Source organism: Amphiura filiformis, chromosome 10 (assembly GCF_039555335.1).
Source record: "Amphiura filiformis chromosome 10, Afil_fr2py, whole genome shotgun sequence".
NCBI lineage: Eukaryota > Metazoa > Echinodermata > Ophiuroidea > Amphilepidida > Amphiuridae > Amphiura > Amphiura filiformis.
In genome coordinates, this window is record NC_092637.1 from 19,140,460 (window position 1) to 19,166,331 (window position 25,872).

The 25,872-nt window shown below is 35.8% G+C and overlaps 2 protein-coding genes across 2 annotated transcripts; one reads left to right on the forward strand and one right to left on the reverse strand.

The window, feature by feature from the left end:
- Nucleotides 1-4,506: 4,506 nt before the first annotated feature.
- Nucleotides 4,507-6,677, reverse strand: LOC140163243 (uncharacterized). The gene is made up of 5 exons (XM_072186641.1): nucleotides 6,570-6,677; nucleotides 6,077-6,213; nucleotides 5,528-5,794; nucleotides 4,980-5,194; nucleotides 4,507-4,560 (listed from the first exon to the last, which is right to left on the reverse strand). Exons 3-5 carry the CDS (start codon nucleotides 5,730-5,732, stop codon nucleotides 4,507-4,509), a joined length of 474 nt encoding a protein of 157 aa, XP_072042742.1. The 5' UTR covers nucleotides 5,733-5,794; nucleotides 6,077-6,213; nucleotides 6,570-6,677.
- A 9,792-nt stretch (nucleotides 6,678-16,469) lies between these two features.
- On the forward strand, nucleotides 16,470-25,178 carry LOC140162608 (uncharacterized). The gene is made up of 2 exons (XM_072185876.1): nucleotides 16,470-16,864; nucleotides 22,804-25,178. The coding sequence occupies exons 1-2, from the start codon at nucleotides 16,610-16,612 to the stop codon at nucleotides 23,488-23,490; spliced, it is 942 nt and encodes a 313-aa protein (XP_072041977.1). The 5' UTR covers nucleotides 16,470-16,609; the 3' UTR covers nucleotides 23,491-25,178.
- The last annotated feature ends 694 nt before the right edge of the window (nucleotides 25,179-25,872 follow it).

Sequence of the window (25,872 nt, forward strand, 5' to 3'; positions counted from 1 at the left end):
AAGTCACAACTCACAACGAATATATGGCGTACGGAATTAACAACACGTATTTTGATTGACCAAGTTTTAAGGCAGAATTCTGTGAAATAAAAGTACCATGAACATTTATGCATTTATTTTAGGCATAATATTGGCAAATGTACAGTTCATGAGCCTTTTCACGGCTCATTACCTAAATTGATTAAATGTAGGCCTATAAAGGTGATAAGTCTGCATTTCCCTTATGGAACCAGCCCGTTCTCAAACCGCGACGCCTCTCTCGAACAGCGAGCGGAGCGAGCAGCGAGCGCAGTGGAAAATCATCATACAGGTATCAGAGTACAGAGTGCTAGGAACTACCGGTACCCAAAGCATTAACGAGCAAATTATTCCTATAAACGAAACTACTTTCGTTCGGCCATCATCTCCTCCCTGCCAGAAACGTAAATCCACAAATGTTGAAAATTATCTTCTTAAAAGAAATATTTTTACAAACGTCATTGAGATTAGAAACCCACTCCCAAAAACGTCGATCTTCTTTGGTTGTTCCTTTAAGGGATGGGGTATGACGTTTGGACAAAATTTATTGTGGGACATATGAGAGCACATCAGACATATCGAATTGCATTCTGAATACGAAGAATGTCCTTCTGATATCAAATAATTTTGATTTTTTTAAAATTAGCAATGTAATACACATTTTATGTGAAATGATTAAAAATTGAAATTTTTGAAATTAACAGTACTTGCAGTTAACTTTATAAATTTTATGTTTTATACTTAAAGTGTATTTATTTAGGATAAAAAGCCGACGATCAATTTAGACAATTTTGACCTTTCGTATTGGAGATATGGATTTTTCTCCCAAACACACACAAAAAATAGGTCTTTTGGGAAAAATTCCATATCTTCAATATGGAAAGTCAAAATATTCAATTGATCGTCGGCTTTTCCTCCCAGCTACATACACTTTAAGAATATATCATTAGATTTATAACATTTACTTCGAGGACTGTTGATATCAAAAATGTGAAAAATATCAAATTTTAATAATTTGTCATAAAATTTGTATTATACTGTTAATTTAAAAAATGAAAATTATTTGATATCAGAAAGACATTCTTCGTATTCAGAATGCAATTCGATATGTCTGATGTGCTCTCATTCCTCACAAAAAATACTGTCGAAACGCTCATTCCAGATCCCTTAATGTCATTAAACACATCAAATAATTTGAATACGCACAGTCTAGTCTCAAAGATAAAATAAAGTTCAATTGAAGTGTTGTGTGAAAACTCCTCAAATTGAATTATTACCTCTTTACTAGTGTCCCCAAATACTACGTAAAAACCACTAATTTACATTGTTTACGCAACATACAAATAATATCATCACTTCCGTTGCTGATGGGCAGAGCGATTAACTGTAAACCGTTGACAAGAGCGTGCTTGCGCGATGTTGACAAGGCGCAACTTGCGAGTATGGCGACAGAAATAACAACACATACGGCGTGTAAAACACACATAGTAGGCCTACGCTTCGGATCGGAGGCGCATTGTGAACATCGCGGAAGTATGCTCTCGTCAAAAGTTTTATACAGCAAATTAAACGGTAGTTACTATAATCGATAAGTCGCTATAATCTGAGGCAGAATTTAAAAGTCCGAGCACCGGTACAACATTTTCGGTCTGGTTGGCAGGATGTCAGACGCAAATTAGTCTTTTTAATTCGGGCTCAGATTATAGCATGCCCTCGAGCGTCAAGTCGCAAGCATATGGCCTTTAATGCAACTTTGACCAAAGGGCCGTTCATATTACGCCGCAATTGCGGTGCGGTGCCGCACTCCAGAATACTTACGATATTGCAATGAAGTTCAATATATTTTAACTTGGAAATGCGACGAGTAGCGTTGAGTTGAGGCAAAAAGTAATCGATATATCGGTACCGCATCGCACTGCATTGCGGCGTAGTTTGAACGGACCTCGACGCTGCAACAATAAGGCTTTTTGAAGTATGACGGGCACAAATGGAGATGGTGTATTTTTATTTGGGTGGCCTAATCTTGTGTATGCTTTCTTTCAGCATGTACAAAAGATTACCCAAATCAAAGTACTCCCTCTTTTGTGCCCGCCATACTTCAAAAAGGCTTAATAATCAGCGATTGTGGAAACGCACTCAGCGAATACTAGTGTGATTATACATGTACACTGGTGAAGTGACGTAGTTAATCGAATTAACTACCATAGCAATAGATGAATAAAATGTTGACTGTATCCCCGTAGTAGGCCTACAACGTCCATGCGGTACCGATGCATTGAACCATATATGTCAAAGAAATGCTAATCACTTGCACCTGTAAGATTAGTCTGTTAAAAAGAGCGGTATTGTATTCAATCTATTATATGATTGAAGACAGGTGATGAGTGCAACCTGCTGTAGTGCAGAGCGATCTATTCAAAAATTGTATTAATCTATTGCTATGGTAGTGAATCCGATTAGGACGTCACTTAGCCAGCGTATATCGGATAGGAAAAGTTAAAAGCTATAAGTACAGAAACAAAAACATCTTAACATGCTTAAGACATGAGAAATGTTTTAAAATAAAAGTCTGATATATAATCACAGTTATTTTAAACTTAAACCTTATATTTATGGAATATATATACTTCAATAGACAGTGAGCACCTTGTCCGACAATGTTGTATAAAACTAGCATGTTTACCAGTACAGTGTCTGTGGTCTTCAGTTTCAATGTGTCCCCTAGTCTTGTTCTTCCTCTTCCTGTTGGGGACACGTTCATTTTCGCCAGCTCATCATCCTCCAATTCCCCTACAGGTACCGCTACATCCACATTCCCAGCTTTCTATAGATGATAAAATGGAAAACAATCTATTTATAAGCATGATCATCATTTTGGGAAACATCATTTTTAAAATTGAACTGAAACCCGATTCCCCTTAAATATATCAGCTCACTAAAATAGCAGCCCTGACAAAATATATATAAATAGGCATAAGAAATTCTATGAATAAAAAAAATTCTATCAGGTTATGGTCACCCTTAGATATCCAGACAACTTATTTATATTATCAGTATCATTAATTCTGAGTAATTTTCAAGTTCTGTATAAACCATAACGAAATCATAATGCGTAGTGTGGGGAGGGGGCATGGTGCCCCTAAAAACCTAAGAGAAGTGAAAATAAACAAAAATGCCCCATAGAGAAAGAAACATCACGTAGGTATGTGAAATGTAAGGCCAAAAAGTATGTCTCAGATACATTTGGTAAAATAGCTTTGTGCTATGCTTTATTATTTTTTTAAACATTATTTTAAGAAAATGAGCTGTGCGATATGCGAAATTTTTTTTTTTTATTTTCAACGAACAATATTTATGCACTTTTTGATATTCAGATACAGAAACATATAGTAATACACTGCAAAAACAGTGTCTAGAGATTGAACACTTTTTTTTTCCTTTTTTTGTAAATACGTTTAAAACCTAAACACCAATGTCAAATTTCAAAACATCATATGTTTAATATCTAAACACAAGACATATTTAATTCATAAACATGTTTAGCATTTAAACGTGTTTACAAATAGAGGACAAGGTGGTGTCTAGAATGAGTGCTTATATTATAACCCCTAGACATTGTTTTAGGCCTACATGAATTAAATAAATGAATTTGGCATTTCAGCAATGATATTTGAACTTACTTTTATACTTTCTTCCACCTGGAAGATTTGGTGTTCTTTTCAGATAATCTCCAAGTCCCTTCTCTATCCCAACCTCCTTAGCTTGAGGATGATTCTTCATGCAAGCTTCTATAGAAAGGTGGAAATGATATGAGTTCAGTATTAAATTAAACTCCTTTATCAAAATAAACGGTCTGTATCTCAATATTAGGATTTCCCAAAAGCCTACATGTCGACGTGTTACCATACGTGCGGTCTGTGGTCTTAGGGGAAATATTTTTTATTTGATAAGTTTATGAATAAAGTATACAATATAATCTAAAATAACAAAAAACTAATTGGAAACAGACGTCCGATTTAGGGGTCCGATTTAAATATCCATATTTTAATTTTACACCCACTATGATTGGTTCAGACAGCATGACAAATTATATGCATTCTGTTTTAGGCTTAGCCGATCTTAGCTCTATGGAAGCTTATGGATCTGTTTTCTCACCCAATGTTTGGAAACATACTGTGAAATAAAAGGAAGGCCTACATGATTTGACATATTATGTTAATCATAGATTATATCTTGGGCTTATGAAACTTACTGACGATAACTTTGTAGAAAGGGCTATCTTTAATGCTCAGCTTGCCCTTTCTCCCTAATACACTGTAGGAGGACCACAAATTGTTCGTTCCCAGCTTCCTCATCACCCTCCTGATGGTTTCGTTGAGATCTCATGTCCTCCAACAAGACTGAGGTGTCGATCTGGAATAAAGACATGTGAATCAAAGCTAAATATTTTTAATGCATTATCGCATGGAATTTGGAAGTCAATATCGTTTATGATGTTGCCGTTGTTGATGGTTCAGTATCTTGTGATACTTTGGCACACAACTGAATAAAGTTACTGTGATTTTCATTGCAAGTGCAATATGTCAAACATATTTTGAATTATGGCCTATTTATAAATGATCATGATTATAATTATTGTCTCATTTTGGAAATATAATGTAAAATTTATGTATGTAGCTCTATTTTGTGTTACTTGCAGCAATATTGGCCTGTTCATCCGCGACAAATGGCGGATACATGTTAGATTGTGCACTTTCATACTTCTAAAGCAATATTTAAGTACAGCAGGCTAACTTCCACTTGCAATTAATAATACTCTATATAAATATAGGGAAAGATAATAAATTTACATTATATGGAAAATAGCATAACATTCATTTCCTGAATATTATACATATTTATAACGTGAAAAGTATTGGCCTGAACGACACCTATATACTTTTTTTTCACAACGAACTTACCATTTTCTTCCGGAATAGTTGTGTCTCAAGTCTTTCGGAAACATCCTTAAACTCCTCTACCGTTTGCAACGGTTTTTCAAGAGGATCTTCCTCTGCCTCGTGTGCCTCACCTCTCTCTGGCTGCCTGTTAATAAGGGTGCGCAACAATGTAAGTTGTTCGTCCTGTGCTTCCTCAAGTTTCTGTAGTTTCAGAAGCACACTGACTTGGAAACTAGCTGCAAAAATATAATGCAACAAAATATAACAATATTAACATAAAAATATTAACATTAAATTAATTAAAATTAATATATGCCACTATATAGCTAGAAGAGGAGGAAAACTACGAAGAGGAAGAATAATGAGAATTGTGTATATAACACTATATAATAATTATGTTCTGTTTTTACAGAAGTATCGATCAAATCTACTTCGTGAGGCCTGTTATCATGCTATTATTTTCACTTTTAATGGCTAGCTCATTGAAGCAATATGAGTAGCTCAAAAAAGCAATGAGGGAGGGGTTATTTTGATGGAGAAAACTTAAAATAAATGTAAAATAGACTTACACTCTGAAGTAGTCACTCTCCGAAAACCTGGAGTGGTTGGTGTTGATCTCATAGTGCTTGTTAAAGCCAGCTGAGGATCGTGGTGACGAGGAGTTGTTGGCAGGTTGGAGGATTTGGAGACTGGTTTGGGGGATGGAGTTGGATCCCTGGATCGTGGTAGACCTACATGTACTTGAGGGGGTTTGGGTAGGCTCACTTTCTGCATGGACTGTTTTCTTGGACTACGACGTAGTTTTTGCTTGGTGGTATCTGGCTCGGAGTCACTATCTATATATAAAAAAACATGAACATATTTACAATGGTGATTATATCAGATACTCGGATATACCGTGCGGTTAGCTTTTCCTTCTTCAATGATCTGGAAATTGCAAACATGTTATAAGAAGCATTCACGTTACAAATATGTTATAATAAGAGTCTGAGCCCCGCCCTGGCCCATGCGATAATTTTCAAAGAAACAGCCCTAGCTGACCCTTTCGAAATATACAAATTTATGATTCGTTACTATTAGATTTGCTTTAAATGTCTTCACTATGATCAGTTTCTCACCATCAGCGCCAGCATCACTGCCTGAATCAAGTTTGGCAGGACGGCGTTTTTTCGTTGCATCGTGCCTTCATCGTCTGTTTCCAGATTTGAAGTTTCCTCCGCCTTCCTCGCACAATTCTTTGCTTTCATATAATCTTCTGTGTATGAAAAAGATCATCACATACAAGACAGCATAGGACAATAGGACCACTGTACTTTTTTTCATATATGTATAATATTAAGGCCTAAAAGGCGTAAAAGTATTGAACAAATAATGTTGAGCAAAATATAGTGCAATTTGTTCTGATTTCAGGTTTCAGGTTAGATTTAAGACCTTTTTTTTACTTCTGATTATCGTTTCATTTGTCTACCGAAGAAAGACATGCTTGCTATATATAAGACGTCGGAAAATAATACCAATTTAATAATTTAATTTAATTTAATTTAATAATACAAGTGGTATATCATATTAAAAAGTAGAGATTCTTTCACGATCTATCGATGTTTAACTTACTGGTCAGTTTAATCACCCTGATCTTGCATCTGCCCCACCGCTCCTCATCAGGAATGTCGTGCTTTCTTGCCTTGTAAGCTGGGTTGTGGGTTGGCCAGTAGCAATAATTCTCCTGTATATAATAAAAAAAAAAAAAAAAAAAATTAGAGAAATTTGTACAAGGGTCTACGGCACTATATTTTATCTGTTTCCCTTTCTCTTTGTCGTTATCAGCTCAACGATATTTGACCGGTTTGAAGAATCCGCATTGAAAATGTCGCTGAAATTATAAATCCGTATTATCGCAAATTATTGTTATAATTAACTTGCCTCTCCTTCTTCATGTCTTCCTCCTCCTCTTCAATCCACGATGAAGATATCACATCAACGGTAGATTCGTACACGAAAATAACCACAGCGTACTCTCCCATCTGTAATAACAACAAAAGCATAATAAATGATTTCATAAACATACACCTAGAATATAGCCGTGTAGGCCTACATAACAAGATGGGCCAAGTGCGCGAAATATTACACATTTTTAGATTTAATCATGCTGATTTGATAAGTGAATCATGTTAACCTGGTTAAGAGGTTTCTTCGATATCGGTATTCCGTGGCCGGTTCATCCAACAACAAAAAATAGATTTACTAATTATTATAGTGGTCATATTTAATTTATGGGCATGTGCGTGTTAAAAATCTCCAATAATTTCCAAAACATGGCAGTCATTCTCATAATAATAATATAAATTACATTAAGAGATCGGGACAACATTTGCACAGTATTTTTGTGGGACATCAAATTGCAATATGAATACGAGGAATGGCCTTCTATGATATCAAATAATTTTGATTTTGTTTTGTTGTTGTTGAAATTTCGATATAATACAAATTTTATGACAAATTATTAAAAATTTAACAGTCCTCGAAGTAAGTTTTATAAATTTAATGATAATACTTGAAGTGTATGTAGCTGATGGGAGGAAAAGTCGTCCATCATTTGAAAAAAAGTCTTTTCTTTTGGAGGAAATAATCTGTCTTCAATACTGAAATGTCAAAATTTGATGGACGGTTTTACCTCCCAGCTATATACTTTAAGCATTGGTAAGTAGGGCCCACATACCATTAGATTTACTTCGGGGACTGTTAAATATCAAAACACATCTTTTAATAAAATTATTTGATATAGGCTAGGGAAATTCCTCGTATTTAAAATCAGAATGCAATTTGGTGTATGATGTGCTCTCAGGTCCCACAAAACATGCAGAATGTTGCTTTTGAATACTTTAAAATTAAAACAAAACTTCATTTTTACCATAACTAAAGGCAATGTAGCAAAGTCATGAAGATAGACATGTGTCTGTCATCTGTGTCGAATTTCATCGCTTAAGAAGAACAACAACACATACAAAATCTAAATGTTTCCTATCTTCTCTTCAAGTGTCAAACCGCAAACGGATACGTTTTGCTCTTAGTTTTTTTCAAGTTCCATACGTGGAACTTTCTCTGGATGAATACTCATGGATTTCTATTTTAAGGGTGATACACCTTCTCTCTCTCCTCCCTGTGAGCCATCGGTTTACACCTTGACGTCCTGCCATCCCCTCTCTCCCACCTATTTTAATCTAATACTAATGGCCATTCGTTTTCCCAGTCGCCACCCAAACAGGGTGGTGGGGTTATGTATTTTAAATTGTGATCATATTTGATAAAATGTCATATTTTGTTTTGGTCACATTTGAAAGCTAAAACACCACTAACAACCCTGTAAATATGAACAATATACTAGTAGCTTTTCAACTACTGGAGATGTGTGGTTGATCGAAAGTTGTGAGGGAAGGATAGGGAAGAGGAGCACATATAAAGTCTATGGGAACAGGGCGTTTCGCATGTGTAACTTGAATAAATTAATGACTACAGGGCTACATGAACTTGATTTTGGTCTTAATTTACAGCTAAAAATTCTACTAGTTGTTTTTAATCATTTTGAACTCATATGCATGCATACATAGGCCTACAGAATCGTCCTGGTCATCGACCTCTTTGATTTTTTTTTCAGACAGAAGCGCAATTCAGACGTCCCATTTTAATTCAGTGCTTTCAGGCAACACAAACCTAATTTTAAACTAAAAATAAAAACAGATGTGGTCCACTTCCAAGCAATCAATATACATCATTATTCATTTGCAATCATTTCATAAATATTGCAACATTCCATTGTTTAGGGCTAAAATTAGCGTACTTGAACTTCTCTGGGTAATATATGATTTATGAGGTCATACCATCTGTTGTCTTTAACCATGGACTTGGAGTTTGTGACTAACCCAGAACATAGGTCAAGACTGAGGTGGTACAGGTGAAGTTCTGGGTGCACAAAATACACCTCTGGGTGCAATTACCGGCAATACGATAATCATTTCAATGGATTTCCAGTAAACCCTTCTGGTTGACTTTAAAGCAATTATTCAAATTGTGAAGTTTTGGGCGCTAAATACTCCCTTAATCACATGTTGCTTACATATTGGGCAACAACGGCCACTCTTTTTGCACTTGTAATTATTAATGTTACTTCTCACGTGTTCTATTTTTATACTTGATGACTTCTCTTACTACTTTCAGGAATTTGTCTGTGTAAATATATATGATATAGCTGAGAATAATAATATTACTTGTAATTAAATCGGGTATACTAAGTTGTCCGACGATCTGATGATCGAGTGTCGATGAGTGTCATGCTAATCTAATACTCATCTAACACATTATGTCAGATAGATCAGACTTATGAAATAGGTATAATAATTTGACAAACATGACAAAACTCAAGTCAATAAACCACCTTGAATTTCAATCAAATAATTAATTGTAGGCACGGCCTTTCAATTCTGACAACATCGCCGATCTTTTTCAATTTTGAGGTTGCAATTATAAAGCGCTCAATCACGCATTTAATAGGCCAGCTATCACGAATGCATCACGAACATACTTAGTATTTTATTTAGTAGTACGGAATACGGAATTAAACCATGAATATCATCAAATCTTACAACATACTTTTAAGTCAAGAATGGTAAATAATTAGAAACACAATATCCTATTAAAAACATCTTATTAAGTTTAACTCCTCAGCATTTAAAGACTTTCCTCGAATTCAAATTACATCAACCGTCATTGTGGATGCCATATGTCATGTATGTAATTACTCATTGTACTTCACTGATTAAATTGACTAAAAACATACACGCTTTATCATGTTTAATGCAAATATAGTAACAATAAAATACAATCTTACCTTTGTTTGGTAGAACTGAACGAAACAGATGCAAATAATTCCTTTTGATGAGCAACTTGATGTATATATTCCTTAGAACAGCATGCCAGCATAAACGATCATGTACATGTGAAAACGTATAATTTTTCACATTCCAGGTTTGAATTTTGGGTTGCCAGACGATTCACAAAACCATAAAACTTTTATATAGGTCACACTTAAAGATCTCAAGCAAGTCAAACACCGGGTCATACATCACAATCTCTAAGACACAGTTCCTCATTAACCAGCAGCTTATGCTAGGCTTAGGCTGACTTTAAAATGTTGGGTGCAAAAGCTTAACTCTACAAATTGAGATCAACGTCCGAGAAGTGATGTTGTCGAATGCATATAATTGAACCGTGCTGTGATGATGAGATTGTTATAATAAAAAGGACTGCGTGAAACACTTGCCAAATTAGGTGCATGTTTCCTGATTGATGCACATATATAAAGAATTAAACAGTTAAACTTGTATTCATCAACAATATACAGACATCATTGGCTTCACAATTGCTGGGATTTATGCGCGCACAGCACGCGAACATTTTAGTTTCATATTTTGAAGTGAAAGTTGATACACATTTGGTTTCATTTCCCACGAAAAGCAAAAAAATATGCAATTTTACACTATTTTATACCAAATCAATGCGTTTAGGGCAATCTATAAAGAACAAGGAATTTTTCTTTCACTTTTTTTCTTTGAGTTGTCGGGGGTGATTGTCATAAGAATTCAAGGAATTATTTAATCCCTGTTGATTTAATTAATATTAAGTCGGCTTTGTCATGTGTATCTTGTCTTTTTTACTTTCTTCAATCCTTTCCGTCCTTTTCCTCAGTCTCCTGACATGATAGCCCCTCTTTTCCTTTCTGTTAATTGCTGACGTACCAGATATCCGGGGTAAGACATACACAAATTGCTTTTTACCTGGTGGAGCGCCAGAAAACTTTTCAATTCTAAACTATTTCATCCAAAAATCAAGGTATAATACCGAATAGGCCTTTTGCCTGTATTTTTAGAGTAAATATACTATAGACCATGCAGGGAAGTGTTTGCCAAAACGGGTGGGGTGACATTTGATAACGCATGTATGGGGACGTGTCTCCCCTGTCCCCTAGGATTTACGCCTATACAGTGCCTTAAACCAGAGTACGTGTTAAAACATTTTGATAATATGAAATAATAATTAAACGCTTTAGAAAGACATTTAATTGAGGTTATACAAAACGTTAGGAAAACGCGTCTGGAAATAACGATTATGAACGTGGCAAAATAACGTAAAAAATCGAAATATTTTGTCACGCTTTAAAAACGCTTTTCTGAACGTCATGGTAAAACGAACATTATTTTAACAAAGTCAAAAGCGCTTTTAAAACGCTTTTTAAACGCTTTTGGAAGACGAAGACGTAAAAGACCAAACTAGAACTTAGAGAAAACGTTTTCTAAACGTTTTGTGTTTGCTGGGTTATGGCTTTAAGGTCATGTATTCCATATAGGGGTGTATGGATTTTAACTGGAAGACCCTTTAAACAAGCTTTAATGGCTATGTGAAGAACCTTTAAAGGTTCCCCTGTAGGACAGCCAAAACCAGTTTAGAACTCTCAATTTTGTCAATGAGATTTTTCAAAAGTTCACTGCGATTGGGCACCAAAAATTGACCCCGAAAAAGGGGGGGGGTACCAGATTGCTGAAAATGTGCCCCATGTTTGTGGCATATCCCTGTTTGTCATTTGTACCGAGTACCCCCATCCCCACTACATCCTTCTGAATCAAAACAAACCTGTTATTTCAATTTGAATGTAAATTTCAAATTGTAATGTACCGGATACTGAAATTTTGACCCATTTATAAAGAATATTTTGACCTATTTTGTTCTGTCAATATCCAGGCCAACATGAGGATAAGTTGCAATATCACAGGAAATTAAAGGCTTGTGTACCATCTGTCATGGGATAGGAAAAAGGAAAATACATAATCATCATAAATCAACTAATGGGCTAATCTAGTTGAAATCCACACTACCCCTGTGGAAGATTTTGGAAATATCTTCCACAGGAGGAGTATCCCAGCAAACACATAAGTTATATTTTGGGTTTTGGTTTAGGTAAAAACGTTTTAATAACATTAAAATGTCGGGTTATATAAAGGTCATGAAATTGTTTTAAAACGTTTTGTATGAAAACACACTACAACAATATTTTTAAAATGTTTTTGAATTGTCATTGTAAACTATTATTGCAAACATTTTTGGCCAAATATTTTGTCAACACTTAAATAACATTATGTTAAAATATTTGCACCCAGCAAACACAGAAATGTTTACAAAACGTTTTAATAACATTTAAATGTCGGGCTATATAAAGGTCATGAAAACATTTTAAAAACATTATTGTAAATATTTTGGGCAAACATTTTTTGCAAAATATTTTTTCAACCCCAAAATAACATTTTGTTTAGAATGATTTGTACCAAGTTTTCAAAAATGTTTTTGGAATGTTATTAAAACGTTTTTATACCCTTTATATATACCCCGACATTTAAATGTTTTCTGTTAAATTACCAACAAATGTTATTTAATGATATGAAAACGTTTTATACCATTAATGTACCCTTCATATAACCCGACATTTAGACGTTTTCTGACAACCTTTTATAACCTTGTGCGAATGATGTCGAAAACATTTTGTGTTTGCTGGGATGTTTTTCAAATGTAATTGGTCAGGGTTAATCGTTTTGATACCCATAGTCCTCCAGTATTATGTCTTTACCAATATCTTCCACAACTGGAGTGTGTGTTGCAAATGGAAATTACTTGCATATTTTATTGTGTTCAAAACTCATACTCCCTCTGTAGAAGCAGAGAAGATGATAAAAGAGGAGGTCGCTCAATGCCCACATCAAATAAATAATGTGTGCATCCGCCTATTGATGGAAACAATGATCTAATCCGATTGATCAACTAATACGATAAGTGGCTTTATGAGTCACGACTGTCTAGCTCTAAACGACGCATGCCCGGATATCAATTTGTTACGTCAGTTGACCGCGAAATATAATTTCTGTATTGTTTGGCATGACTGGCTGCTAAGTTTGACCCGAGATCCCTGTGAAAAGACCCGCATTTTGGATCCAAATAGCATTTTTGGACACGCTTTGGACACAAAACGGGAGTATATGGAGAAACTGCCACGAGGTTCAATTACTGATTACACTGGTTTTATGTTTCCGTAAACTGCCGCAAATATTCAAATAGTTATCATTTAAATTTCTTTTCCTTTGACCTTATATTAATTTGACTGGAAAATTAATTATGCTTGACTTTCCATAACTTAACAATTTTTTGATTTTTTAATGGGAGTTGCAATATATATAATGCTTCTTCACTGCTTAAAAATCATGGTCACCCTGGTTAGTATTATTTTTTTAAACAAAAAAGCATGATTTGACTGCAAAATTGGGACTTTAACGATGTACTTCCGTGTGTGGAATATTTTCTCCACTGGAGAGAACTACCAAATCAGACGAGCGTGTGGCGGATGAACAGATTACCACAAAGGAAGTTTCAAGTGGTGTTTTAAGTACCCCAAACAAAGAAAAGTGAATAGAGGTTAACTGTGAGTAATCGGATTATATGTTCGAGCGATCTCCTCTTTTCTCATCTTCTCTGGTAGAAGACTTTAGCTAAATTTGCCAAAGGGATAGTGTGGATTTTAAATAGAATAGCCCAATCCATACACCCCCTATGGAAGACACAACCTTTATCTTCCACACAGGGGGTGTAGATTTCAAATGGAGTCATCCATTCAGTTAAAGCCATATTATAACATTTGTTGAGGAAGACGTCCTCACTGAATTTTTAAAATTCCTTTTTTTACATGATTAAATTGTACTTTATTAAACCAATATACCTCTAGGTGCTGTAGTTTTGTCAAAATCCGAGATTTTGAATAAAACGCCGGAACCGGCGCTTTATTATTACAACATACTCATCTACCAGGGGCACAGTTCTTTAACCCCAATACACTTGTACATTTATTGAATGACCTTTGAAAATTTGGGTACAAAAACTCATGCTCTGCAATCAAATTTAGCACTATGATTGTTAAATTGAAGTTATTGAACTATGTCATTGGGATAAGCATATTGAGGCCATTGTGGTCCATAGTGAGGTATATTATCAGACCTGTAGCCAGGGGTGCAACATAATGTACCCCAAAAGTGACAAAACAGTCCACATTTCAGTGACAAAAAAGTAAGAATGTACCAAAGAAGCTGCAAATTAAAAAGAAATATTAACAAAGGGACCAAAAACCTTTCAGATTTGCCTGAAAAGACCATTTTTACTAGGAGTTGCATCTCCTACTGGTGAAAAGGTCCACATTTTGACAATGTCACCCCCATAACAAATCTTTGCTATGGGCCTTGCTTGTAGTATAATTATGTTGAGGAAACTTTAATACTGAAACTTTTACAACTTATATATTTATATTTTGTATACTTTCGCCTTGAAACTTTTGAAAGTTCTATATAGCCTAGCTACCTTCTAATTTGCATGATTAATTAGCATTTATGCAAAATAGCTCAATAATTATGCAATTGTGAAAATTGAGGGTTGCTACACAATATTATACATTAAAACATATTAGAAACACTTTGACTAAGTTTAAAGGCAAAATTATGCAAAATTAAAATACACCGAACATTTATGCATGGATTTTAGCAAAATATTGTCAAAATTTTAGCTCATTAACTTACTACATTGATTGAATCAACCATTTTTGACAAAGAATAGTTTCTAGAAAACATTTTAGTTAATGTCAGTCATTTTCAATATAATTGTTGTGTTGCAAGGGCGGCGCCAGGGTATTTTGATAGGGGGGCAAAACAATTTTGGAAATTTGTTATGCATCGCGCCCCCCGTCGCGCTTGCGCGACGCAGGGGGGTGTCTGAGGGGAGATGTGCCCCCCTCAGAATTGGGAAAATTTTCAAAATGAAAGCACAAATGAAGCCATTTGATGCACCATTTTCACCCCTTTTAGGGTTATTTATTTATTTTCTAACCGCATATTTTTATGGATTTCATTCACGGGCCCGACTTTCAGCCCGCTGGTTTTAGGCAAATCCAGCACCTTTTGGCAACAGAATAAGTTCATGGTACAAATGTGCGAGAAGTGAAATATGGTGGAAATGTAAAATAAAGTCGCGCGAATCGCGAAAAAATTGGCACTATTTAGTCTAAAATGGCCAAATATGAGGTTACTTTAGTCAGAAACCAGGAGCGTTGGAAGGTGCCCCTATGATCACTAAAAGCGAAAAGGTCCACTTTGCGGCGTGGCGAGAAAAAATGCTTTTTCCGTCAGAAAAGGACAAAATTGCCCATTCATGCGAGTGTAGCGAAGCGAAAAATTAGGTTCTTTATGCTTTCTTGGTCAAAATTTTAGGAAAAGGTCCAAAACAGGGCCATCATTTCAAAATCAGCCCCCAATAAATCCTGGCTACGCCCCTGACCGGCCGTAATGAAGCCAATTGCTTATATTTACGCTCGTATATTGGTGCATAATGTTTACACTATTTCTGATACAATGTGATGAAACCCCGTAAAAGTTGTTGGGAGAAAAGGCAAGAGAGAGGCCATGCGACTTTTATGGGAGAAAATTTGCCGAAAATGGGCCCAAAATATAAAAATCAACAACTTTAAAACCGCGTAGGTCAGCATTCCACAAGGGCAAGATCCGAAGTAAGTACCATATTGAACATTAAAAAAAGTTTAAATGTATATACAAGGAAGTATCCTATTGAACTTTCACCTCCCAAGTTCACTTTAGTCTGCAGAGCGTGAAACGGAAGGGACTTTCCCTGGCATGTGCAATTATCGGGTGCAATACTGCTGTGAATGCATGTACATGTAACTATCACGCAACACATTGTAACTAGTCCCTATACTGACTGTGAAAAAGTCATGAGGCTCGTACACTTGTATTTATAATAATTATTACAAAACAATTCTCAATTTTGCATGAGTTTTTAAATAATATTTTAAATAATATTTAAATAAACTCAAATTATTTTTAATATAATGTCAAAGCACTTAAATAAAACTAAATAAATGCTTATTACATTATTATAAATGTTAAAATATAAATGTAGTGAACAGTAGGTCACGACCTTGCAGCGGTTGAGTCAAATCAATAGCTCTACACGTTTATGACCATGACTTAATCCACTTAGTCAATAAAGTTTATATTGTTGTGAATGAAAATTTGCATAAATCAATACTGTCAGAGATGCAGTTGATGGTCTCATGTGATATTTTTAACTTTTCTACATGCACAATTTTAACAAGAAAGTCGACGATTTGTGGTAACAGTCGACCTATATGATTGGTACTGTTAGAAAGATAAGATATTAAGCTTGAATCTAATTTGAAAAATTTGAAAAACTAATGGACAGAAGTTTCATACCAGTTGAATGAAAATTGGGGTCATTCGAGGTCAGAAGCAATCAGACAAAAGAACCAATGTAGGTGTGTCTACTCTCCTGTGTGCCAATTGGCTGAAAAATTTTGTGTGTAAAGTTACTTTTTTATTGAGTAGTTACAGTGTGCGCAAGGCACAAAAAGTTTGTTGTTTGTTCATATTAGACAGACAGTAACTTTCATACAGATATCCAGTCTTTACGCATATAGGCGTAGTAGTGCTTGCACTGTATACATACACCTGTTCCTATAGCTTCCCTACTGAAACCTGTAAATGGCTGCTAATAAACTCATACAGGATTTATTGGAGTGTGGGATCTGTTTGCATCGATACAATCAACCAAGAGGATTGCCATGCTTACATTGCTTCTGCCATGAGTGTTTGTCAAGATATTGTCAAGGAAAGACACACATTCTGTGTCCAAACTGTAGGAATCCCACAGCAGTACCAAAACAAGGAGTGTCTGGTTTTCCTGCACATTTTATGGCTAATACTCTACAAGAAACACTGGATATGGAGAAACTTAAGGTATGTGAACAAAAATGTATTAATTTAAAAACCAAAGACTTGATAATACTTAAATAAACATTACTTCTACACATTTCTAAGGGATGGTGCAATTATTATGTGTAACCCCTAATACTCTACAAAAAACTGGATATGGAGAAACTAAAAGTTCCCGCTTAAGTTACATGTACAAAAAATATATTTAAAAACCGAAGACATGATAATAAATACATTACTTCCAACATATTTCTATGGGTGATGCAATAATTACGTGTAACACTTAATGGTGGATAATAAGGAGGAGCAAACATTTTTGGCATGCCTCATGACATGTATTTTTTTATTTTAAATCATCCAAGTTTTATAATTTGAATCATGCCTCAGAAGGGTCACAAGTATTTTTTTATTTTGAAAATTCACCTTCCTACACGTAAATATTGCAGTTCATAAGAGAGCGTGAATTTTGACTTTTTCACGATATACGAGGGGCAGTCAGTATGTTTTAAGAGTTGACTCGTGACGTCATTTGTGGATCGTTTTCATGGCATTTCTCAATGATTACATAAACACTGTACCTTTGTCTTTCAAACAACACATGTAAAAATTATATCACACACATGATTACGTAACAGCATTAGCATAAAATCAATGGTCTAGAGTCACCTGGTGAAATTGAGTCGTTTTTGTAAAAGGGAAATAAGAGGCTGAAATGAGGAATTGCTGTATTTTCTATATTTTCTCGGGAATTAAAGAATGGAGAATGCTGCCCTTTGGCCCGGGGGCACTCACATTTCCCAGCTATACGGGTATGTGCCGCGGCGACGACCCCCTTTTTCAGAGCCACTGGCCGCTCCTTAGACCCTCTGAATTCATTGTTTGCCCGCTCTGAAGCCCCAAAATTTTTCTAGCCGCTCCATAGACCCTCAAATCATCGATTTCCGCTCTCATCGGCATCTTGAGAGGCGTGTTTTCTGTCCTACTATTTCAAGCCCAAAAGCAGACCCAAAAGCTACTTTTATGAGCCCAAAAACTTCAAAGGAATTTTCCATTAATTTCTTCCCCATTGAAACACATTGTAAGGAATAAGGTGAACTTTGGGTGGGATTTTGGGCTCATTTAGTAGTGGCAACACTGGTTGACTGATAATAAATAAACATTGCAGCAATGCCGATCGCGAGAGTCCAGCTGGTGAACATTTAGCTAGAAATAAATGATTTTGAGATCTCTTTTTGGAATAAAATTGCCAAATATGAGGAAAAGTACCTTAATAATTTTGTACACATCCTTGCAGCTCTCCATAAACAATGAATTAAAAGGTAATTTACGATCTACTGGTCTAGTAAAATCGGGAGTGGAATGGCTGTCAAATTCTGCACACTTCACTCAATCATCTCATGGTATAAGCATGACGAGTAAATGTATTTTTATCATTGACATTGTAGTTATAGTTGTAGTTATAGTTGTTATCACATTTTTATAATCATTTATAATTGTAGTTGGATTATAGTTGCATTTATAGTTGCAGTTAGAATTGTAGCTGGATTGAGAGTTATAATTAGAGAGTTATAGTTGAGTCTAGAGTTATAGTTGAGTTTATAGTTACTTTATAGTAGTTGTAGGTTTAGAGTTAGGGTTGAATATTTCAGTTATGCTACATATGATCACAGAAGTAAGAAATCTTTCATGATGATCAGGTATTTAACCTAGTAAATTCAAAACCTAGGTCTATAGATTCAAATCTTCTTAGACTATACTCCAACATTAGATACTCTTTTTTTCTGGAAGACCTGGGTAAAATACTTGAGGGCACAACAAAGGGGAATTAGTTTTATGGCCATATTAAATGTTTTCACTGTGGGAGACTATTAGCATGATTAGTAGTTGTGAAAACAGACCCTGGAAATAAATTCCAGGATCTGTGCTGTGACTTGGTATAGATCTGATCACCTACCATGCCTATACTGCTAAAATAGTCATGATAGTGGGGTGGGTGTATTTAAACAATGCGGTACGGTACTTAAAAACAATTGTGCCATTTAGTACCATTTAATAGCATAACATAATTAGTGCAAATTGCACTCTATTAGTTTAATTAGTGTTCAGTGGTGTAGTTCAGGGGTTGTGGTGCCCAGGGGCCAATGATACATAATGGTGCCCCTTTTTTTTGCATCAGGCCCCCCCCCCCTTACAACGTGTTTGTGAACGGTCCCTAAATAGTTTATTTGCGAGCATAGCAAGCATTACATTTTGCACACATTTCTGTACTGCCCGGGGTACTGCCCCCTCATTTAAAGTGCCAAATCCCCACAGCTCATAATTAGTGTACAGTCCAAAATGAGGGTGTTTGGGTGATGGAGCCAAAAGTAAAACCACTGACAGGCCTGTACATAGAACCCTATTTATTTTCACCTTCAAAAGACGACGTATAAACTCTTCTACAGGAGTGGGGAGCTGACTGCGTACCGATAAAAGGGGGTCTTTTGGAGCTGTGAACAAGTAAAACAGGGACTTTTGGAGCTGCGGACAGTCCAAATCAAGGGTCTATCTTGGCTTTCTGGTTGAAAATCGCCTGAAAAAACCTTTCAGAGCTGAAATTATCAAAATCAAGGGTCTTTCGGAGTTCTATTTTGGTCAAATATATAGGGGTCTTTCGAGCTGCGAAATCCAAAAGAGGTGTCTCTCCGGGAGCATACCCGTATGGTCATTTGTGTTGAGTGAACCCCCCGACCAGCCTCTCCCACTCCCCATTACTGCTGATGCTGGTATACCTCTGCTCTTCTGAGCTCTCTTCTGGGTCTTTGAATTGATGAAGGATCATGCTATAAAAATTAATTAAGTCATGAAGTGACATGAGCTATCTATAAATTGCATATTTGGGTTGCATATTTGGGAAACACATTGACCCCTCACTGTGTTTCTCAACTCCAAGCATGAAGTTATAGAACTCCCAGGACCCCAGTTTAGTATCTTTGTTTACCTTGACAAAAAGGACTCATGTAACATTTCACAGTGAACCCAGGAAGGGCTTCATCATATTGAAAAAAATGCAGAATTATGAACAATGCCAAAGGGTCAATATTGAGGCTAATTGTTATAATTGGTTGGTTATTTGGATTACATGTCCATTTCAGAGTATTGTATCGTTTGTCCATTGTTCATACTTTGCAAAAAATGCATTATGCATTGATTGCAGTGGTGTAGATTTCTTTTTGACATTGGGGGGTATGAGGTTGGAAAAAATTTCTTGAAGTATAGTGAATCCAGCCCCTTTTGGTTAAAAAATAAGTTCATGGTACAAATGTGCGCAAAATGTTTGCCATATTGAAGCTAAACTGATGGAATATGATGCAAAAGGGGAATAAATTCGGGGCTAAAATGGCCAATAGAAGCTTAAATTGGTCAGAAACCCACATACAGGCATCAACATGGGGGCGTTGTATGGACCATCCCCCGGCCAAAATATTGGGAGACCCCGATCTACGCCTATGATTGATTGACATACCACGACCAACATGCTGATGGAGAAGGATATTTTGCCCTGTACAATCCAGGATTTTGTCTCATTTCTTTGGTCTTTCCCAAAATTCTGCAACAATCTATGGCGTTTCGACCCCATATGACCACAAAATGACAATAAGTTTGTTTTTTTTTCCACCAAATTTCACAATTTCACAACAGGATGTATCGATGTATTGTGACTTACCATTTCAACAAGGGATTCGAATAGAGGGTACAGCAATGCATTATGGGAAGTCATTCCAGTACAGAGTACGGAATGCATTATGGAAGGCATTTGACTACCGGTATAGCATAGTATCAACAATGCATTATGGGAAGCTATGGCATAATTTCATCAATACTTTGTATGGGAATATAAGGTACAGGTGATGCATTCTGGGAAGAATACATAGTGTACATGTAGGCCAATTTAACATGACAATAACATGGTTTAAAAATGCATTATGGGCAAGAGTTCCAGCAATGCATTATGGGAAAGCATTCCAATACGATCTACAGCAATGCATTATGGGAAGACATTCCACTACAGAGTATGGGTATAGCATATAGTTCCAACAATGCATTTTGGGAAACTATATCATAGTTTCAACAATGCATTATGGGAAAGCATTCCAGTACAGGGTATGGAATGCATTATGTAAGGCATTTAACTACAGGTATAGCATGGTATCAACAATGCATTATGGGAAGCTATGGCATTTCATCAATACTTTGTATGGGAATATAAGGTACAGCTGATGCATGGAGGCCTATTTAACCATAGACCATGGAAGGTACCTTCCATGGTCTATGATTTAACAATAACATGACAATAACGTGGTTTTAAAAATGCATTATGGGCAAGAATTCCAACAATGCATTATGGGAAAGCATTCCAATACAATCTACAGCAATGCATTATGGGAAGACATTCCGCTACAGAGTATAGGTATAGCATATAGTTTCAACAATGCATTATGGGAAGCTATGGCATAATTTCAACAATAGTACAATGTCTTTAGTTATATTATAACTCGATCTATAGCCAACTATAAACTCAACTATAATTCCAACTACAACTATAAACTCAACTATAATTCCAACTACAACTATAATAAACTCAACTATAATTCCAACTACAACTATAAACTCAACTATAAACTCAACTATAATTCCAACTATAACTACAACTACAACTATAACTACAACTATAAACTACAACTACAACTATAAACTATAAAATGTTAACACTCAAGCATGACAGTTCAATGTAGTCTAAATGTTTTTCTATTCGGCACTGAAAAAAATAATTCTTGTGGGTTTGTTTTTATGGTGGGCTTTTGTAATGCTGCTATAATTATCAGTAGGCTAATAGCATAGATTGTAGGTCTACAGGGTCTAGTAATTTTGATTTGAATGCTGTTTTGCTTTGTTGAGGTTTCCATCGTAATGGGCCAAACCAGACCTATTTTGCATTAATGATTTTCCTGATTAATAATTTAATGCACAATTCAAAGTGAAATCGATTCCTTCAAAAATCTGTGGCAAAAACGCAACAAAATTGAACCCTGGTTTGGCCGGTTTGGCCTGCGGGTTTAGTTTCCGAGATTTTTCAGATTTTGGCGGCCGATCAGTTCCCAAGACCCCCCCTTTTGGCCAGTCAATCAGTTCCCAAGACCCCCCTTTTGACCGCCAATCAGTTCCCTAGACCCTCCTTTTGGCTGGCCGATCAGTTCCTTAGACCTCAAGTTCGAAAATGGTGGTGGCACAGCCCTACCAAAAAAATTCGAGTGCCCCGGGCCCTTTGGAACAGTAATAGAACACAAACTACCAGTTCATAAAACCATGTTTGTTGGGCTGTAAAGGTTTTAGTTTATTTAAAATGCGTGGTCAAATATGTCTTATTTTTGACAAAACAAGGCTTTTCTTTCTTTAAAAATCTTGATATTGCCAAAAATAGCAAACGTGGAAATTAAAAATTTTTTGCCAGTTCTGTTGACTAATCTCCAAACATTTAAACGGGAGACTCCCTAGAAATTATTTGAATCCGTGATTAAAATATAACTGCTATTCTACCATTGTTACATTTATACAAAAAGTAGTGGTACAAAGAGAGAGGCCATCGTTTGAATGAGAAATTTATTTTTAAAACTTTTCTGTTCATTTCAGGTTGAGATCATCCATAAAAATTCATATGAATATATAAAACACAATTTTCATAGCATTTTGTCATATTTTATGCCCTATTTATACGGAATTTTGCAATTTTCGTGCATTTCCACCATGTTGTATCGGTCATCCCACCTACGCATGCGCAGATTGTTGTTTGATTTGCACCAGTTATCATCGCACTGAGTACCAGCTCTCACACGTGACCAGTCCTTAAATTTTAGTCTGTTTCATTTTGGAGATAATTGATGTCATTTGTAATAACTGCTTTTTCATTTTCGCCATTTTTGCAGATGTTGGGGTATGTTGGTGTAGAGAAAGTCACTAAGCTAGAGGTTCCTGATGTAGTCAATGTGCTAAAAGGTGAGAGATGGAAACAAACTGGACAGTTTAGGACTGAACCTGAATTATCTTACCCATATGGAATTACTGTCAATTCAGAGGGTGAAGTGGCATTGACTAGCTTGCTTGGTTCTGCCAAAGTGTTCTCACAGACAGGAGATGTCAAGTACACCTTCCAAGGCCCATTTGATGCATCCCTATATGACATTGCCATCGCTCCAGACAACAGATATGTCCTCCCTGGTAAGGCTGAGCTTCTGTTTTATGATAGTCAAGGGAGAATGTTGAACTATCCCAAGGCATCTACCTATGATACAAGCAATCAACCATCCAATTTGCGTGCATTAGCTGTAGACTCAAGAGGCAGGATCATAGCTGGGTTAGAAAGCAACACAATCTCCATCCATCATGCAGATGGCCAACTCATATCTAAGTTTGCTACATCTGATACACCAAGATGGCTTGCTGTCACCTCCAAGGGAGATATTGCTGCTACACGTACAACTGGTTACTCTAGTACCCTTCAACTGATGGATTACTCTGGTAACAATGTCAAAGAAGTGCAGCCCCTCAAGGAGTCACTGATTGGAATCCTTACTCTGTCTGCTGTAGCAAGCAAGGTGAGGTATTTGTTGTGAACCGTTGTATCCCTGCAGCTGTATATCGGTACACAGCCAATGGTGATCAGTGTCTGGGTTGTGTAATCACAGGACTTGATTACCCAATGGGTATTGCTATCTCAGAGGATGGACAGCAACTGTTTGTAGCAGAAATTAATCAACATGTTGTGAAGATATTCAAAAGAGAGTGACTTGAACATTAATATACAGGTACTAATATCTCAGATGAAGAACCTCAAAAGAAGATCTTAGAATGGAGAACAAATTTATAATGGTTTATCGGAAACACAAATTGAAGGTACAGAAAAAAGGGTGCAAAAAGCAAATAAGATTTTCATCTTCCATTTCAGTGTGTCAAAAAGCCTTTGGCCCTCCACTTCTACTGGAATCCTGGGTAGATCGCTCAAAGTATCATGCCCATGGTGTAATGTCACATTGGGCACAGGATAAGACAACAAATTCACTCCCATGCACCACTGATGATGTTTTTTAGTGATCTAATTTTACAAACCATAAATGGTGTTTCAGGATTTTTTTTGTTGGGGTACACTAAGAAGTGGACCTTTTGAGAATTTTCCAAAAAGTGAACTTTTGTGACTTTTTCCTTCAAGAAAGGGCTGATTTTCAATTACTTTTAGCAGAAAAAAGTGGATATTTTTTCAGATTAGCATATGAGGGGTGCATTGCAACCCCTGCATAGCCCCCTGGATATAACTTTGGTTGTAAGAGTATCAATCTCAGCTGCAATAGACAGCAACAATCTGTCATTTTTAAGTGTTGAACAGCAGTAATAGGAAGTATAATGCTATGAAACCATTTGAAGTTACTTCTTTATGTTTTAATCTGCCATGAAATGCCCATTTGTGACATCAGAACACATATAAAATATATCACAAAACTAGAATTCAGGTTTTTGGAATCACTAGACAAACTTGTGTACATCTTATGTTACAGTCAAATGTTACATGATAGGTCTGTATTGTTTGTATGGCAGGGGCTATGCACCTGTCTGATTCTTGCTGCTGAATTTTGATATGTTTGTAAAAGGAACAGGGTGCTGTGAGTGTGAGAGCATGTCTTATATGCAGAGAGAAGCAATAGCTGCAATTTGTATTACAATGAACCAACGTTCTATTAACCAATGAAATCCAAAAAGTCAGAGTAACATTAAAGGAGCAACTTGGGATGGGTTGTTTGTCATTAGAAATGCAACAAAGAAAAGAAGCATCTAATAATATGTTGGTTATGCTGCACATTAAAATACATTTCACTAGTATGCCCGCTACCGTGGTAGCAGCAATTTTATCTACTTTCAATGCAGTAAAATGATGACTAAAATGATTTTGCTGCATTGAAAGTAGTAAAATTGACGATATAATTGCTTCTGCCATGGAAACCGAGCTACCAGTGGATCTACAACTAGCTTAAAATGAAAGTACTATAATATATCCATAATATATGTGAAGTTCCCACTTTCCAAACACTGAAAATTTTGTTAAAATTACAAAAAAGTACCATTTTCAGCCTAATTACATTACATTTTTAGGTCAAAAATGGCCAAAATAGCACAAAAATGTGACATTTTTATTCACCAGTGTTGGAAATCCATATGACATGTAACATCTACAATAGAAATGAAATTTCTACTCAATTTATTTTTAAAGTTACAGCTATTTTAATATTTGACATTTTGGGCAAAATGGAAAAAAATCACTGAAAAACTAATTTTAACCCCAAATAACTCCTAAATGAGTAAAGTAAAACGTGGGAACTTTTTGGATATTAATTCAGACATATATTTACTCTTGATTTGTTATGTTTTTATGTTCTGCCCAAGAGTGGACTACGGAAGTGAAAGATAAATGCCCATGTCTCATAGTCTCAATTTCACATGACTTGGGTACAGCTTTCACCACTATGCCAAAAAGAAGTTTGACATTAAAGAGTGATATAGTTGACCTATCTGGTCTCTATCATACTTGTAAGAAAATAGAGAATGTGAGTAATGTGTGATGCTTCTGGCAAGATTTCACAAGACAATTCTAAAAAAAAAATCATTTGACATATAAAACAGAGAATCAGATATATTCTGTACAAAATATAGTGCCTATTAAAGCCATAATGTACGATTTCCGTCAATTTTTATTTTGTTATTCTTTACCCAAGTAATTTTAGTAAAACTGTCAGGAAGGGTTTCTGCCCATTGTAAGCATAAATGTGACATGATCAAGGGGAATGAGTCGCATGTCGACCCTGGTCGAAAATGAGTTTTACATAGGTTTCTAAAGAGGACATTTAGAGCTTTCAGAAACTGAAAATCCCAAGCTGATACGACTTTTTCTTTGCAAAGTTACAACACTTTATCAATCGCTGAAAACAATATAAAACAAAAGAATTTTG

What these genes read in the sequence shown, in the direction of transcription:
- LOC140163243 (XM_072186641.1), bottom strand. Translation starts at nt 5,732, where the DNA reads ATGCAGAAAGTGAGCCTACCCAAACCCCCTCAAGTACATGTAGGTCTA. An exon ending in GAGAGTGACTACTTCAGAGT is followed by an intron (nt 5,195 to 5,527) that starts GTAAGTCTATTT and finishes ATATTTTTGCAG; the next exon opens with CTAGTTTCCAAGTCAGTGTG. An exon ending in AACTATTCCGGAAGAAAATG is followed by an intron (nt 4,561 to 4,979) that starts GTAAGTTCGTTG and finishes AACTTTATTCAG; the next exon opens with TTGTGTGCCAAAGTATCACA.
- LOC140162608 (XM_072185876.1), top strand. Translation starts at nt 16,610, where the DNA reads ATGGCTGCTAATAAACTCATACAGGATTTATTGGAGTGTGGGATCTGT. An exon ending in TGGATATGGAGAAACTTAAG is followed by an intron (nt 16,865 to 22,803) that starts GTATGTGAACAA and finishes CCATTTTTGCAG; the next exon opens with ATGTTGGGGTATGTTGGTGT.